At 40.1% G+C, this 17,985-nt stretch overlaps 1 protein-coding gene across 2 annotated transcripts in view; it reads left to right on the top strand.

Moving 5' to 3' along the window:
- The first annotated feature begins 6,922 nt into the window (after positions 1-6,922).
- The window catches only part of ankrd50 (ankyrin repeat domain 50), a 40,695-nt gene continuing 29,632 nt past the window's right edge, over positions 6,923-17,985 (top strand). For both annotated transcript variants that reach the window (XM_084352258.1, XM_084352257.1), the window contains exons 1-2: positions 6,923-7,169; positions 8,680-9,799. In XM_084352258.1, coding sequence (XP_084208384.1) covers positions 9,294-9,799 — 506 coding nt within the window. In that variant the 5' untranslated portion in view covers positions 6,923-7,169; positions 8,680-9,293. The remainder of the gene's footprint in view (positions 7,170-8,679; positions 9,800-17,985) is intronic.

Raw genomic sequence — 17,985 nt, 5'->3', positions numbered from 1 at the left:
GACACAAGTTAATAATAACACAAACATAGAACGGTGCCCTTTATGCTAATTAACCAACTAATGAGGGACAATCAAAGCAAAAAAACAACAAAACCAAAAAAATAAAAACATAGTTTGAGCCAAACATGCTTAACAACAAAAACTGCCGACCATAGACCACAGCACTGTGAAGCAGCAGCCAAGTCAGAGGAAAGAAGAGACACTAAACAGAGAAGACGCGGACCACTCCGACTCAATTTTCTAAAGCAAACCTAGTGTTTCCAGCCAAACCCCAATCACCAAATGTGCGTCATCACACTGTTTATAACAACGTGGAGAATATCTCTGAACATCCACAAAGTAGAGAACAATAATGGCGACTCCTGCTGATCCAGCCTCCTGAGGACTGTGACTTGCACCAGTTGCTATTTATTCAGCAAAAGGACAAAAAAAAAAAAAGACTGTAATTATGTGAATTTGTGTGGTGGAATAGGATGTACACGTCGATCTCGGTGTGAAAAAAAATGGAATAAACAGCAGCATGTCGGTTCACAGTTTTCCTGTGGAGAGAAGTGACTGTGTAACTTGGCTCTGATGCTGGAATGGCAGCCGACTGGAGGGTACTCGTGTTTGAGCCCTCCAAGCACCGGCCACATACTGTGTGTGTCTGTGTTCAATTCGGTATGAGAAAATGCCTGTACTATCTTTGAGACTAAATTGTAATAAAGGCAGTTGTTCTAGCGCTTCTTGATATACTTAAACATTTCCAATACTTAAACAAGACTAAAGTCTGCAAACTTGTTAGAAGCTCTGAACAGAGCTGCAACAATTCATCGATATGTCAACAATTAAAATCATTGTCAATTATTTTGATAATTTCTTTGAGGAAAAAATGTCAAAATTCTCTGATTCCAGCTTCTTAAATGTGAATATTTTCTTTTTCCTTTACTCATTTATGACAATTTAGTGAAGTTATAAACAAAATATGATATTTGAGGACATCATCTTGGGCGACTGATCAACATTTTTTCACAATTTTCTAGTCATTTTTTTAGACCAAAGCTAATCCATTAATTGAGAAAATTGACTTTAAAAGTATTTGTTGATTGCAGCCATATACAGCTGTGCGTTGAGCTAAAGGCTAAGAATCAGAATGCTAACATGCTCACAATGACAGTGCTAAATGTTGATGTTAAGCATGTCATGCTTACCTTCTTAGTTAAGCATGCTAATAATTGCCAATTAGCACCAAACACATAGTACATTCTAAGTCTGATGGGAATGTCATTAGTTTTGCAGGTATTTGGTCAATTACTGGATAATGTAACATGGCGTAGGTCACCAATGTTGGCAGGATTCATTATTTGGCAGCCATGAATGTCTGCAACAAACTTCCTTGCTGTCCCTCCAACAATTGTTGAGACCAAAGCGGTGCACTGACCAAGCAACACTGCCATGTCTAGAGCCATGCAGTCTTGGGATGTCTTAGCCTAGAATGGCTAAGAATTGCCCACTGACCAAAATGTTATCATGGCAGTATGTCTTTAAATACTACAATTCCCAAGTTTCATGGAAATGTGTTCCGTAGTTTTTGTATAATCCAGCTGACAAACCAACCAACAAACAAATGGACCTCCTTGCCGGTGGTACCAAAGCAGAATCCATCATGACAAATGTTACATTTTGTCATTGTAGGCAATACTGTGACATTGCTGATAAAGTTTGAGCTTCTGTAGGTGAGACTCAGATCAACATGGTGGCCGTTGTGGCCACTTTATTTCCAAATGGAGGTGGGAAGTCAAATAGTGAGAAACATAGTGATTATTTAATGCTTAAAGTCCCCAGGGTAAACACTAAATTTGGGGAAACTGCTTTCAGTTTCAGTGCTCCATACACATTTTCAACGTACACTTAAACTTGATACAGTTATACCTATAGGTCAATTTAAGACTATGATTACAAACTACTCTGCATTTGAATGTAACTGTTTATAATTACTTGCTGTCCTGTAGGGTTGTTTATCTTTTATTTACTTTGGGGTTTTTTTTGTGTTTCGTCATGTTCATTTGCTTGCAGTTTCTTATCATTTTCAGCACTTGATTTTTTTCAAGATTTAAATAAAGGTAGAACGAATGCATAAATACCTGTCATACCTGTCATAAAGAAGAAGTTAACATAAAAATGATCACCAAATTCTTTTGAAATCGCATTTGAAACCATGGAGGAACTGTTTTTCTGGAGGAGAACTGCCTCTTCAGGGCCAGTTTAATTGGTTGGTCAGAAACTGGAAATCCTGAACTCCACATGGACACAAACAAGAGATGTATTGAGCATCACTCATGAGCGCACTAATGGATTTCTCCCAAGAAATTACTACCAGACATGAGATGTTGAGAGCAGCAACTGCTGTACTGTCTCAGAAAATAGACCCCCGACTGTATGATTGAGATGTTTGGATCTCAAACTGTTTCTTAGGTGAAAAGCATCAAAGCTGCTAACCTTCAACTGAAAGGTCATTTATAGATCAAAAATATTGAAAATAATGATCAGTTGCATCCCTATAACCCGGAGTCAGAGGTGAAATTTAAGACCTGGACAGTTCATCTTCTTCATGTCCTTCTCTGGTTTATTTGCTGAGGAGCAGGCATTAGCTACAAGTACAAGTATCATGTAAGGTCGATGAGTGTTTGTGATTACCCTGGAGGGCAGTTCAATATATGGATTTGTTTATCTCCTCTCTGCATCCACGCACCACGCTCTGCAGGGTAACACTAACACAACAGGTTACACATCAGACAGAAAGCCCAACACCAGTGAAGGACTTGAAGGAAGTTCAAAAAGTGCTCAATAATGCGAGTCCTTGATGTAATATTTACCGTTTTAAAAGCTCTGCAGGGACTCAGGCTTGATTTGTTGCAGAACTGATGGCGGACAGCTGGGAAGTAGAGAGACTGTTTTGTTTTCCCCAATTAGCCGGCTTCCTACTGTTGTAATAGTGCTCTTTTTCCAACTCTGTTATTATCTCCATGGAGTGCTTATTTTGCTCTTCGATAAACCTAACAAAAAGATCATTAGAACTTTCCTACAATATTACAATAGGGACTTCTAATATGTCTGCGGAACTCAGTAACAACTTAATGACGGTTTATAGGGACTTTATCAAAGTTAGGCTCATTACTGCAGAGTTTTCACACATATAGTGTTTGGCTTAAAGTTTCTCTTTGCTATTATAACTTTTAAATTGTTGTTCACATCTTTCAAACATGGAAATGATGAAATGCTTGTTTTAGTGACAACATGTACTCTGCTGTACTGACATACTCATATACTACATATCATGGCCAGATTGATCTGTTTGGGGCCCATTATTTACAAACATCCACCTTGTAAGCACAATGAAATTAGATTATAAACCAAGTCTCTATAAGACAGGGCACGAAGTACAGTAGGGTAACAATGCAGCACCATTCATACACTTTAATGTTGCAAATTCTTATATACATTTTGAATGATTTATGGATGAGTAATTGACAAGCAGTGAACCTGTTACCTTGTGAGGCAGCTGGATTTGCGAGATGTGATCTTCTAAATCCATCTTGCCAGGTTTAAACCCATACTGTACTTCTGTGGCTGGACACAGAGGCGTTGAACCAATCAGGATCCTTTGAGAAACTACTGACACTACAGCTTAGAGTGAATGAAGCGGCTGCTTGTTTGAAAAGAACAATGGCAACTCCTCAAGAGGTCAGTGTATGTATATGCTGTTATACTGTATGCTGCATTCAAGTGCACCTCTGATGGTCCCATTTCCAGAGTTGGGAAGTCATTCTTCCGACTTTGGTGTGTTCATGCGCATTATGTTGGAAGGTCGAGCAACATGGATGCCAAAGACAAGTAGTTTTGCATTTTATCACTCAGAGGGTTTAAACAACATGTTGACAGCTTTGAGTGACAAAGAAGAGCTAAGGAAATGACACAATGACTATACAATAACGACTTAGGTAAAAGTTCCTCACCATCAACCCAATGTTCACTTTCGTCCCCCATGTTTCAGTGCCATATGACATCAACTGGGCAACTCGTGCACCAAAATTCTCCAACTTTTTGAGTTGCAATGAGAGGGAAATTTGCCTAGTTGGAAAAGCGTTTTTGACGTGAATGCACAGTTAGTATCAGTTATATCTGAACTGAAGAGTTTATTTCATTGAAATCAACTGTTTACTTTCAGCTCAGCACTCTTAGAACTTCAACCGAGGTGGGACCAAAAAATGTACAAGGTACGATCCACAATTTTTGCCAACGGAGAACCAAAAATTGACTTTTCTAAGCAAGATCAGCCAGACTGAATCATAACATGCAACAAAATAAAAGAGGAGTGTCAACTCCAGACGGTCCAGACGGTCACCTTACTGTGAAGGAAAGATTTTGGTTTTGCTGTGTTAAATGTCAGTAAACAGGTTGTGTCTCTGCATACAGGTTCACGATCTTTCCCTAACCTTAACTAAGTGTTGTGAGTGCCTTAACATTACTATATACAGTGTAACAATACTGTTGTGCAAACTTATATTACCGGATCAAATATTTTGGATGGAAACATTTTACTGTTTCGTTTGCAGCTTACCAGATATGTTAATGCACAGCATGTCTTCAATAAGATGAACATAGAACATCGAATCCAGGTGGTGTAATGTTTCCTTTTAAAGGTTTCTGCTGTTGAAAATGATCATTTCCAGGAGACAGGGTGGACTGATACACGTTTTCTCTCTCTTTTTTTTTGTCTCAGATGACTTCTTTTGTCGTTTTAAATCAGGTATTGTGTCAGTCTCAAAAATGTCTCCGCATCGATTTGTGTATGCCCTGACATTAACCTTAACCAAATCTCAACCCTAACTCCATCTTTAAAAATCCATACCCATAGGGCAGCACTATAGGAAACACAATCTGAAGTGGAAATTGACTCCAGCACAAGACTGCGTTATCTCCAAGTGAGCACTGACAGAATCGGACGGAAACACTGAGTTATTACATCCTACTGCAGGTACACCTCAAAGAAAAAGTCCCTGTAGGAAATCTTCAGGGAGTGATAAATAAGTTGTAACATCAGCAGCTTCAAGTTAGATCAAAACACTCCAACCTGCAAGCCCCATGTGCATCCCTGCTGGAAGGAGGAAAAAAACTTTTTTAGAAATCTCACATCGCTGCTTCAACTTGCTCCCCTGCACATTTGATTTTAAAGTGACTTATTTAACAAATGTAATTTTTTTCTGCAGCTGAAACACAGACTAGTCAAAGTGTTTCCATTTAAATCAGCAGCAACCTGTCGACATTATTCAGTGACTGCCAAATAAAAACACGGATGATCAGCTTTCATATTCAGGCTGCAAGACAGTGGAAAGCCTCCTCAGATGATCGTCAAAAGTAAAATCTAATTCCAAAACATACACCTGCCTGCTGCTCGCTAACAATGACATCTGGAGTGTCACCTGTTAGGAAACACATCAGAGATAACAGTTGGAGCATGGAACCTACCTGGGATTGTTATTTCCAATTAATGCTATATTCATTATTTTCCAGCAGATCCATAAACATAAATAACACAGTATGCATACAGTATTAGGGGATGTATTAATAGCCAGGGCTTAAATGCTAACTTTCTGTAAGAAGTTCTGTTGAGTACAAGATATCATTGACGAGTAGGTTTTTGCTCAACTGTCCAGTGTTGTATTATCACTTCCCAGTGCTGTCTGAACTCAGTCATCAACAACCTCTGACAGATGTTGGAAATTCACAGGATCTCCTAAAAAATTAAAAGCCTCAGGCAGAATGAAATCAGGGAGCCAATAACTTCAACCAAATGTTTTTAAAGATGAAACTAGTGCATCGCATGCCAACTCCAAACGAGTATATGAAAAGCATCATTCAATCACAGATGGAGAAGCTTGTAGTACAGGTTTTCTAAGCATTAATCCAACATTTGCAACCAATACTTTAATGCAGGGAGTAACAACATGTGTGTTACAACTGTGACACATAAACACACAATCTCAATAACCAGATGTTAGGTCCTTACCTTGTTCTTCTCAGTCATCTAGTGTTCAAATTTCTGTTTTGATGCTGCGTTACGACATTATTTTATGGCAGGATTTGTGCAGGGACAAGGACAGGGTTGGGCTATGAAGGGTTCATTGGCAATAATAGATATCTCTGTTTTGATTTATTTTCCTATATCATGTTTTTTATTGTGCTCTCAAGAGAAAAATCTATAAAACTGGTCTTTTTTTTTTTTTTAGAAAAGCTTTGCAGGAAACATTTAGTCTTTGGTAAATAACTTTGATAATAATTAGTTTTTTGCACTTTGTGTTAAAAAGACAACTAAATTAAAAACGATTGTAAGTGTAGTTGCACTTGTTTTCCTTCTTGATCATCTTGCCTTTAAATATCATCTTAGCCAGTATCATATATCTGTCATATCAGACAGTACAACAAGAGATGGAACCCCTGAGATCCCAAACTGAATTGAAAAAAAAATTACTTACACCCTTTTTAAGCCACAATCTTTACTGTAGCTGCTAAGCTAAAAGTGTTAGTGTGCACCCTGTCTAAATGATTTTAAATTGCAGAAACAAGTTTAAGGCCAAGTGATTTTCACCAAGTCAAGGGTCAAAAATATAAGCTATAGATGTATCTTTATCATACTATCTGACAATATATAGACAATATTCTACCCTGAAAAGCTGTGCTATGTTTGTATGTGTGATTTTATTGGAAAATAACAAGTAATTGGCAATTATTTTCACACTTTCTAACTGGGACAAGTCATTATAGTTATTCTAATGGCGACCAGAGGGTAAAACTCAATGTCCCACAATGCCTTGCGCCGCTCATTGATTGGCGTGTGTTCTGCATGCAGTGGGGAGAGATGTAGAGTGTTTGGAGGCGGAGAGTCAGTCGGCTCTCTCACTGTGGAGCTGTGTCTGTCGGGCAGCAGGAGGAGCCGACAACCGACACAACACACCGACTCAAAGAAAGACGTGAACGTCGCTCAAATGCACGAACTGAAGCTTTGAATCCCAGCGGAGGAAACGGTCGACTGGTTCAACTGGAGGCTTTTAACGTGGACACGAAGGGTGTGTGGACTCCGCGGACACAGCAGACCCCTCCGAAAAAACACCAAGAGGAATCGGCAAGAGGTGAGGAGGGGGGAGACCGACTGGGGATGAGAGAGACGGGTGAAGCTGAAACGCTCCACAATGGGCTCAAATGAAGTTTAAGGGACAGTTTTTCTGGACTGCAATAACAAGAAAGGCTTCATTCAACGTGTATCTCCTGCAGGGGGTTCTCCCCAAAGCATGCAACTGTTAGCTGCTCTTTTTTTTTTTTTTTTTTCCGTTTTTTTTTTAAAAAGCCCCCCCATAGGTGTAGATTGTATCCCATCTGAAAAGGGTGAGGTTTGTCTGGCTATACAAAAGACTTGTGCTGCCTTTTTTCTCAGACACCGGAGTGAATTCGTGTCGTTTTGCTCTCAGAGATTATTTGTCGCCTCATCGCCTCAAAACACAACAGAGCACAGATATATTTCACATTGAGACAAAGACACACCAGAGAGGTGCAAATGTATCGCAGCCTGTGTTAAACCTTGTTATTTGGCAGCGGTACAAAAGTAACCAGCAAGACTGTGTGTGTGTGTGTGTGTGTGTGTGTGTGTGTGTGTGTGTTTTCATGGCAGTTGAGGCTGGGTAATATTTGCATTTGCTCCAGTATAGAAGAGGTGTATAAGGCAGTGATGGAGGGGATGGATAAAAGGTGGTTAAACTGCAGTTAGTCGTAAAGAAATCAGTAAAAGCTCAGATTGTATTCTCTTAACCAAGTTTTTATGGCACCGAAGATCGTTTTCCTATCACTAGGGCTGCAGCTAATGATCATTTTCATTGTCGATCAATCAGTTGATTATTTTCTTGATTAATCAATTAGTTGTTTGGTCTATAAGATGTCAGAAAATGGCTCAAAAGCTCAAAGATATCCAGTTTACTCTCATGTGTGTGGAAATATTCACATTTAAGATGCTTGAATCAGATAATCTTTCCTTTGTTTCTGAAAAAATGACTCAAACTTAATAATCGATTAGCAAAATAGTTGGAGATTAATCATCTATAAATCGGCGCAGCTCCTGATTAAACTAACATTTCTGTCACCTTCAAAGGCTATTAAACCCCTTCCCTAAGGTGAGGGTACCTTCCCTTTCCACCCATGTAAACAACCCCTGTAAGTGCAGGAAAAGGGGGTCCTCCTCCTCGTGTTCGGACCTAACCTTCCCCCCTCACAGCTCAGGACGGATGTGGACTGTTTGGGATTTAAAGCCACATAGGAAGGAAGGGGGGGATCAGTGGATAGACTAGAGAAACTGGACGAACCCCTGCCAAGAATTTAGTTGCAGGGCAGGCAGGCAGGCAGTGATGTGGCTTGTGGAGGATGAAAGCAGCGAAAAACCCGACATACCCACCTTTTGTAGCTGCAGGAGTACAGTTAACCCTTCATGACAACATTGTGCATCAAATCCGAGGTATTTAACCCACTTTTGAACTCCCTCCAAGGCTGTCTGAACAAACATCCCCTTTAGTAAGATAGTTAATTGTGCATGAGCATGAAGTTGTACTTGAAACGTGTCTTAATTTAGCCTTTATTTCTGTGTCTGTTTTCCAGGGAAGGAGCCAGGCTTGGTATGTTATTGGAGAAACTGACTGTGCACTGGCAGCCTCTTCCATGTTAATGTAATGGAAACGCGCCTTGGTCACCCCCGGTAGCATCTGAAATGCATCAGCGGAAATATATCAGCAACTCCCATGGCTAATTGTATCAAGCGGCGGTGGCTTGAGTTTGCCAGTGGATGCACTCAAGAGCCGGGTGCCCTGCCATGCCCAGCGCCATGCTAAAGCAACACACTCATAATAACAAGGAGCACTCAGTTCAACCAGTGGGAAAGCTGTGGAAAAAGTTGGTGGAAAATCTATGGTTTGAGCCTCAATTTTGATTTCCTTTTTTTTATTTTTGACCTAGATATTCTGTAACGCGCCGTAGCTCGGCTGCTTTTCCTGCCGTCTGCTTCTCCCTCAAGTTGCATTCACTCTGGCTTCTTCCTAACATCAACACTAAGGACGGCTGGACTGCGACCTGCTTTTCTGAGAGGCACATTTTCAGCCGACAGAATGGATGTTCGAATTTACTGTCGGCTTTTGTTGGAGTTGACAATGTGAGGGGCAGAATGACGGGACCCCTATGAAGAGGAGGAATAGGTGGAACAGCAGCACTATATCAAAATGGCCCAAACCAGTTTGCTGCAGGGGAAGCGCTTTTACTGCCGGGAGTGGGTCTTCCATAAGATCCAGCATTGCCTCCAGGAGAAAACCAACAACCTCAATGGAGTGACCAGCACGCCCAGTAAGCAGCCCCTGCTGGCACCCGGCGGGGGTGCATCCAACCCCGGCACCTTGACATCAGGATCCGCCAAGTCAGGTACCTCCTGGGGGGTGTTGCTCGTGGGGGGTCCAGGAAGCGGGAAAACCGCAGTGTGCACTGAGCTGTTGTGGCCCACGTCGGCCCAGGGAACACACCGGGGTCTGCACCAGCAGAGTTTGGCTTTCCACTTCTGCCGGGCGGACGACTCGGACACGCTGTGCGTCGGCGGGTTCATCCGAGGTCTGGTGGCTCAGATCTGCCGCAGCGGGCTGGTGCCGGGATACGAAGAGAAGGTGCGCGACCCAGCTGTGCAGAGCACTTTGCAGCCTGGAGAGTGTGAGAGGAACCCCACAGAGGCATTCAAGAGGTAAGGACGAACACACAGAAATACAGCCCTCTGCCTTTTTTTTTCTTGCTCTCACTGTCCGTGTAGATGCCAGACGATTCACAGATTATCACCTTCAGACGAGGAGGAACTAATCCATCAAGTCATTGCTGATGAATAGACGATTGATGGATAATTAATTGGCAACATGTTTAGCAATCCATTGTTTAAGGCAGTTATCAAGCAAAGCTGACAGAAGATTGTGTCCCAAATGTCCAATTTTAATGTACTTTACTTCAGTATTTCCATTCTCTGCTGCTTCATGCTTCCGCTCCACAATTCAGAGGCAAATATTGTATTTATTTACTCCACTGCATTTATCTGACACAAAATGGTGCAGTGCAGTACTACTAATCTAACCCAGTAGTGTCTTAAATTGGCTCTGTATTGACAAACACCAACATTAAAATGCTCTAACATGTGTTTATTTGTCGATATTCTCCCAGCAGAGCCCCGCCCACCTTAGAAACTGCTGACCAGTCACCAACAAAACTTTTTTTTTAACTGTTCAGTTACATTTGTATCACCCTAAATTCCCTTTAAATGTCCACACTCATTTACAGATATAGAATTCTCTTTATTAATTTCATATTTTTTATCTAAAAACTGTCAAATTTGACACTATTTTATGATCAAAATCAACATCAGACAAACCCACAGCTGCAGTATGTGTTATTGCAGGATTTAAACTCCTCTTTATGTCATTCAACCCCCCAAATTCTCAGAATTATTGCTGAGGACATGACCTCTGTGTCCTGATGGCAGCTTTAGCCCCGAGCACAAAGACCTGAAAATTGTAAGTAATGTTGTTGTAGTTAGATACTCACTGGTTATAGAAGTACTGACACCGAAATACTCCTAAGCCTCAGTAATCAGCTGGTTGATATTTATTCATTGACAAATTATAATCAAGCTGAGTAATATTTGTTCTCACAGCCAGAAAAAATAGGATTTGCTGCTGTTTTGTATCATCATTAACTGAATATCTTTGAATTTTGGTTGGACAAAACAAGCCTTTTGCAGACTACCTTGAGCAGTTTTCACAATTTTCTAACATTTTGTTGACGGAAGGATTTTTTGAAAATGTGACTGTTAATAACCGTTAAAAACTGGTTAATAATCTTTTATTTTGTCAGGAATAAAAACCTGCATATTTGTTGCTTTCCAGGAATCATTCTTTTTGTAGAGGATTAATTTTGGTCACATCCAGAATAAGTGCAATCAATTTCAAACCCTAAAACTCCTCTGGTGGTTCCAGGTGATGTCTGAAATCTAGGAATTTGGCTTGCCTGGAAATGTAAAATGCAAAAGCTGCCCCCTCCCCCTCCCTTTCCTCTCCACCTCCTGACCCCGCTGCACCCCTCCCCCCCTCTTTCCCTGACTGCTCACACTCAGAGCATAGCTCCGCCTCAGCAGCCTCTCCACTTATTTGATGTCATGGTTTTGTTGGTTTTCCCCCCTGGTGTGGCATGCTGGGTGGGACTGTCCCCGCTTGGCTTCTGACTCAAGAAAGGTCAGATATTTTTAAGTCGCAGCCGAGCTCAGGTGGCCGGAGACTCGTGAGGAAGAAGCTTTGAACTGCGACTGACTCACTGAATGACTGACCTGAGTGACTGCGCCGCAGAAAGATGAAGTGCACATGTGAAACTGAAGTACAGTAGGTTTGTGCACTTCCAGCGTCCTGCCCGGGCATGTAACACGATCAAGATGGACTGTTATTGTAGGCAGTGGCTTTAAAAGGAGCTGCGCGTGAGTGTGTGTGTATGTGGGTTACTTGCACAACTTGTCTACACAGTATAGGTCAGGCAGTCTATGCAACACAGGCTGGAATGCAGCACTGAACACACACACTCACGCTTCTTGTCTGGCCATCTGGTGATGCTTATTGCACCATCTCAACATCACACACCAGGGGGAAAAAGTAGGTCAAACGTTCAGCAAGGTAAATCATTTTTTAAACGCTCACCCGAGTCAACAGCTCAACCCACGCCTTCTTTTTTTTAACATTCACGTTCCCAAGGAAGTGAGCGCTGCTCTTGTCATCTGCTCGTGATCATGCGGCCTCTGTCGGCGACTCTGACTTCAGTTTGACCCTCTCAGATAAAAGGCAGGTTATCGTAAGGACATAAACAGAGACTGAACTCAGCAGGAGCGGACTTCTCGCTTCAGCTCTGCTCTGTGTCACGTTGGATGTTTAAGGCCTTTTTTTTGCAGACAGTCACATTTACTCAGCCTCGCCTCATGAAGCAAATATCGTGCGGCGCTTGAAACCTCAGGCCCTAAATTTGCGGACGACAAAGACACAAGGCTTATCACCGCCGCCTGTCTTTGTTTGTGAGCCAAATAAGCACTTCGGTGAATGCCTTATCGTCATCTCGGGTGTAGAAGTGTTTCAAACACCGTTGTACACAAATAATCTGAGCGGCTCCCCTGCTGTTCGAGATGCTATCTGGTTTCAGCAAGCCGAGACTGTCGGCTGTGTCTGGCAGTGATGTAAAGAAATAATAAAAACAGAGAGAAATGGGAGGGTGTAAAACTTTACTATTAGTCCAACATTATGACCACTAATTTACATCGGGGATAAAAATTCACAGAGGGGAGCATACTTTGCTTTGATTGAACAGATTTAGGCCTTGACTTTACTCAATTAAAGTTATACAAGTTTCTGTTGGTTAAGCGTCTTGTTTAACACAGATTTTTGGGGAGCTTTTGACCCCCACCCTCCACAATTCCCCTCCAGCTGTGATTTCAAATGTTAGCTAGTGAGTGAATGCAAGAGGCCCTGTCAAATTCTTTAGCCTGGTCAAAGACAAACAGGTCTGTTTGTTGATAGTAATCACCAGTCTTGTGTTAATACATTGAAACTGGTTCAGACACGGGTTTACGTCCACTGTGTGCAGCCTGATCGCTGCTCTCCCATCTGTACATCTGCAACCACCGACAACCAGACAACCAGCTATTTAAAGTTGTGTTTTGTCGTTTTCTATCAGTAAATCTGCATCACATATTTTATGTACTTTTTTTTTACCACATTTTATCATTTTTTACTACCTCAGTTGTTTGTTTTAATCTCTTTGTCACATGTACAACTATATAATCTAGAGTTGAGTAATAGAAGTAGTTGTCGTATTCAATAGTGAAAAAAGTGTTAAGATTCTTCACTTAAGTAAAAGCTGAAATACCGCTGAAGTGAAGTCTCTACTTTCATAATTTTTTGAGCTAAAGCGAGTGATTAAGTAAATATATTCAGGTATTCCCAAGTACATTTTTGACATACTTGTACTTTACTGGAGTACTTCCATTGTCTGCTACTTTATACTTCTGCTACACTACGATACAGATGGAAATGTTGTACTTTTTACTTTACTATGTTTGACACTTGTTGTTACTATTACTTTTAACTTAAAATCTCTTGAAATACTTCTATGATATAATGCAGTACTGTACTACTGATCTAACCCAGTAGTATATAAAGTATCTGACATTGGCTCCACATTGACAATCTACAACATGAAAAAATGTTGTTACATTTACTGTCTAATATTACACTTTGAAAGGAGCCATTCTGCATAATGAGTATTTTGATACTCCAAGTACATTTTGCTGGTATTTCTACTATACTTTTAGTTGTAGCAGAGCATTTTGAGACTATAGTATTTCTACTTTTATCAACTTAAAGATCTGAGTACTTCTTCTACCAGCACAGAAGTATTATCATCAAAATGTAATGAAGTATTGAAAGTAAAAGTACTCTTTAAAATGAATGTGTTTTCACTGCAATGTTGTAGCAGGTAAAAGTAGAGCTGGTTGTTAGTATGTTATATGCTGTTGTTTAGTTAAATCTATATCTGTCACATTGAATCGTATTATACAATTTGTCTCCAGAAATCAGAATCTGCAAAGTAGCTGTCAGATGAATGTGTTGGAGTAAAATGTATGATATATCTCTCTGAAGTGTAGTGAAGCAGAAATAAAATAATGTATAAAATGGAAAAACTCAAGTGAGGCACAAGCAGGGCTGGAGGTAGAATCTCAGAAATACTGAGGTCATGAGTCAAAATTTTCTCAAGCGCAGCATCGCCCACCAGAGAAATTGTTGATTAGTCACCAGCAAAACAGTTTCTTAACTGCTTTCTGTTGACCTATATTCTCTCAAAATGTCCACGCTCCTTTATAGGCATACAATTCTGGTTCAGAATACTAAACTCCCCTTTTAAAATTCATAAGTTTAGTCTAAAACGATCAAAATCAACCTTAGACAAACCTAACATGTGTAGTCTGGGAGTTATTGTGGGACCTAAGCTCCTCTTCATGTCATCCAACCACCTTTTCCTAGATTCCAATTCCTAGAAATATTACTGAGCTCTGAGTCCTTACTGGCAGCTTAGGCACAAAGCACAATGACCTGAAGACTGTAAATATGGTTTATTATGCAGTTAGATACTCACTGGTTGTAGTAGTAGTAGTTGTAGTACTGTAATCATATTTTAGTGCTTTATACATTTCTATTGTCCAAGTGAATATGAGTATGGTTTAAAACATACTTAGTGATTGATGTTGTTGTGTTACACAATGGTTGTTGACTGTTTCTTTGATTAAACGTGACACATGAAGATGTGGCCAAAAGGAACCTGTGATGCACATTTTGTTTTTTAATTGGTTAAATGAAAAACATATTTATCAATGACTCAATGACAATAATCGTTAGTTGCACCTTTTAATATGTTAGATAAAACTATCCTTAATACACACAGTTGCTTTCACTTGCCATGTTGTAACAACTTCACAAAATTAACTAAATACATTTGAATTAAACTAAAAAGAAGATATAAAGGAAACCTAAGATTGATATTCTTATTTACCTACCTTTTTCAAGTCAGCCAGTTTTTTTTAAGTAAGATCAACTTGTCAGATTTAACAGTGTTAGATTAATTTAAACCATATCACCCAGCTTTGCTAGAATGCATTTTTATCTTGTGTATTACTAAATGTAATGTTATGCGCTAGCAGAACAGGAGCCTGCCAGCTAAGGTCGTGATCCACAGTCCTCCAGATAAAAGGCAGCTTCACCTTTTCAGTTTGATTTTCCTCTGCTTCAAGTTTACCAGTACAACTTCCTGCCTTGTTTAGACAATAAACTTGAGACTTGTGGCACATGGACTGCCTGGTTGGGTCAAATTCATTTCCATTAGTATCTGAAGGGTTTGACACTTGAGCTGCAGTGTGTCATCAAGGGTTTTATTTGTAGTGGAGCCAAAGCACATTCCTCTGTCTCTTCGGTGTCTGTCTTAGCCTTATCAAAGGCCACTGCCATGTTTTGACTGGAGTCCTCCGGTTTGAATGAATTTGTGAGTTTTAAACAACCAGTCAGCTTGCTGCCATCCAACATGCCTCACTTTCTAGACAAAAGAGCAGGCTTCAAATAGGTGGAGTTAACCCAGCCATGTGGGTCAAACTAAAGGCAACAGGTTTTTTTTCTGCTGATGGGACAAAGCTGCCTTTTAGTTTAGGTGTGACCTTATGTGGATCTGTTGTTGGGCTGCTCTCCATCGAGCACGAGTTCGGCTTGAATAGTAGCCAGACGAGTTTCTATTTCTTTGTAAAGGGCACCGACTTCAGAAATGATGTATGACCGTGGCTTAAATTTCTGAACAAGACTTGAAGTTTCTTGGCAGTGTTTCATTCTCACAGCGTGTCCACGGAAGCAATTGATGCAGCAGTTTAGAGATTTTTCTGTTAGACTGTTAAAAATGATGATTTTCTGGCAGCTTCTTCAAACATTTCTTTGTAAATCGTTGCGCCTCTTTGTTTGATCCAAAGAGCTGTTCATATAACTAGTGAAATGAATCAAAAAAGAGGCATGATTGGATCTAGTCTGGTGGCCTCCAGTTAACATATTGTTTGGCTTTTTTAAGTTGTTATTTTACAAGACAGCATGGTATTACCGGCTCAAGGCAAACTGTTTTTAGTAGATTATGACAAGTGAATCCCTGTTATTGCCTCCCGGAAATGTAGGAAATTGTGAGGTGCAAACCGAGAGATTTAAATAAATGTGAAGATGTTTGTAAAGATGTCTTGTGATTAAATGGTTACCTAAATTTCCTCAAATAACGTGTCTGTAGCCTCGCTCTGTCTGATTTGAACACATCTCAACTTGTGGCACATTTCGAATTCAAGTAAAACCAACCGAGACATTTTTTATGAAGTCGAAGAGGGAGCTTTGTGGCTTTTTTTTCCTTTTGTGTTGACTTTTTGACTGTTGCACATTGGGCGGCCCCGCTTATTGGGGTTAAGGGATGCTAAATGAAAGCGGCCCCCTGCCTTTCATGTGGTGCACGGCTGTGGAAAACTCGCTGCAGATTAGGGCCACGTTTTAAACCAAAAAAAAGGCTCCCAGTGTGACGCATCAACTCCAGTCGAGCAGATGAGGAGAAACAGCAGCACTGGTGCGGCTGCAATGATGACTCAGCAATTTGAGGCCAGCCTCTGTCTCCACACCACTGGCGGATGGTGTGCGTGTGTGTGTGTGTGTGTGTGTGTGTGTGTGTGTGTGTGTGTGTGTGTGTTTGTGCGTGGGTTTCTTTGTGTTTGTGTGTCTGTGGATGTGCCTACGTGCTTGTGTGGGCACACATAACTCATTCATATTATCATCCCACTCAAATAAAGCTCATATATGATGGTGCTCAAACTTGTATAATGGGTTTGTAGAGGAAGAGTTGAAGCAAGTTTAAACTCATTCATGAAGGAAAAGGAGGGCTTTAACTTGAATTTGGAGCTTTCTGATTGAACAGTTAATCTGTCGTAGACTTGTATATACAGTGGTAGACAGTATATCATTCAACAAAACTACTTTTTGTTGGACAATGTATTGTCTCTTATTGTAGAAATAATTGTGATCAATGATATCACTGTCATTTTAAGTCATATTACACCATATTCCAGGGATATCCTTTCAGAGAGCATTAATTCTGTTATTCTTAATATTCAGACACTGAAACTGGAATGTGAGGAAAATATTTATAAATCCCATATAAATAAAACATAAATGAAACCACACAGCCAAAACAATAAGATGAGTTTGAGTTTGAGCTGAAGTCTTTTTTTCATAATTTTCGCTGAAATGTTGGTGACTAACGCTGATAAAAATCTGTCTATCATTTTCTCGAGTAACTGTAAGTTGTTTGGTCTACAAAATTTCAGCAAAAGAGGAAAAATGTCGGTCAGTGTTTCTCAAAGCCTAAGATGATGACTACAAACATCTTATTTTGTCCACAATCCAATGATATTCAACTTTCCATATGGGTAAACCAGAAATTATTCATATTTTAAGCTGGAATTAGAGAAATGCTCAAGTAGCTGTCATTATCAAAATAGTTGGTGATTAATTTGATAGTTGCAAACCAATTGATTAATCAGTTAACTGTCGAAGCTCTAATACCTTTGTTAACATGCGTGTAAACACAACGGCAGTGTCATGGTCAGCAAAAATAATCGAGGTCATACTGTATATATTAATTGATCAGTCGTAATGTAATGTACGATTGGTCGATAACATAATTATTGTGAAAAATATCTCTCATATGTTTCTAGATCCCAAGGTTAAGTCTTGTTCCTTATCTGCTCTGATCTATAGTCCAAAACTGGAAAGTATTCAATTCACAATGATGCAAAACCAAAGAAGGCAGCAAATTAAAACTTTCGAGAAACTAGAACCCATATTTGTTTGGCAATTTTGCTTGATACATTTCCAAATTTCAGGCTAAAGACCCTGGAAATAATACATATCTGTAACTATATAACTTTAACAACTTCTCTATAACATTGAATATTCATTACTAAATAAACAACAGTTTAAGCTGAAGCTCTGAAAAACATCTTTAGATGTTGTTTATGAAGAGTTCAATACCTTAAAATCCAGCTAATCCGCCTCATAAAGACTGTGTAGGTGTGGTTTGATCACAGCCGAGTGACAAGTGGTTTGGCAACATAAGCAAACAACCCCACAGCTGTCATCATATTTTGATTCAAATGTTGCTACACTCTGATTGGCGGGCGTAACTATGTGACAACCCCCTTCTTCCAACTGAATCCGCCCACTTCTAAACCAGTGAGAAAATACAAGGACAGACACAGAAATGCATAAATCTCTGCTGTGAAATATCCAAACT

This window comes from Pagrus pagrus, assembly GCF_965226575.1.
Source record: "Pagrus pagrus genome assembly, chromosome: 5".
Taxonomy (NCBI): Eukaryota; Metazoa; Chordata; class Actinopteri; order Spariformes; family Sparidae; genus Pagrus; species Pagrus pagrus.
Note: the sequence above shows the minus strand (reverse complement) of the source record. Positions and strands in the feature narration are given on the sequence as shown.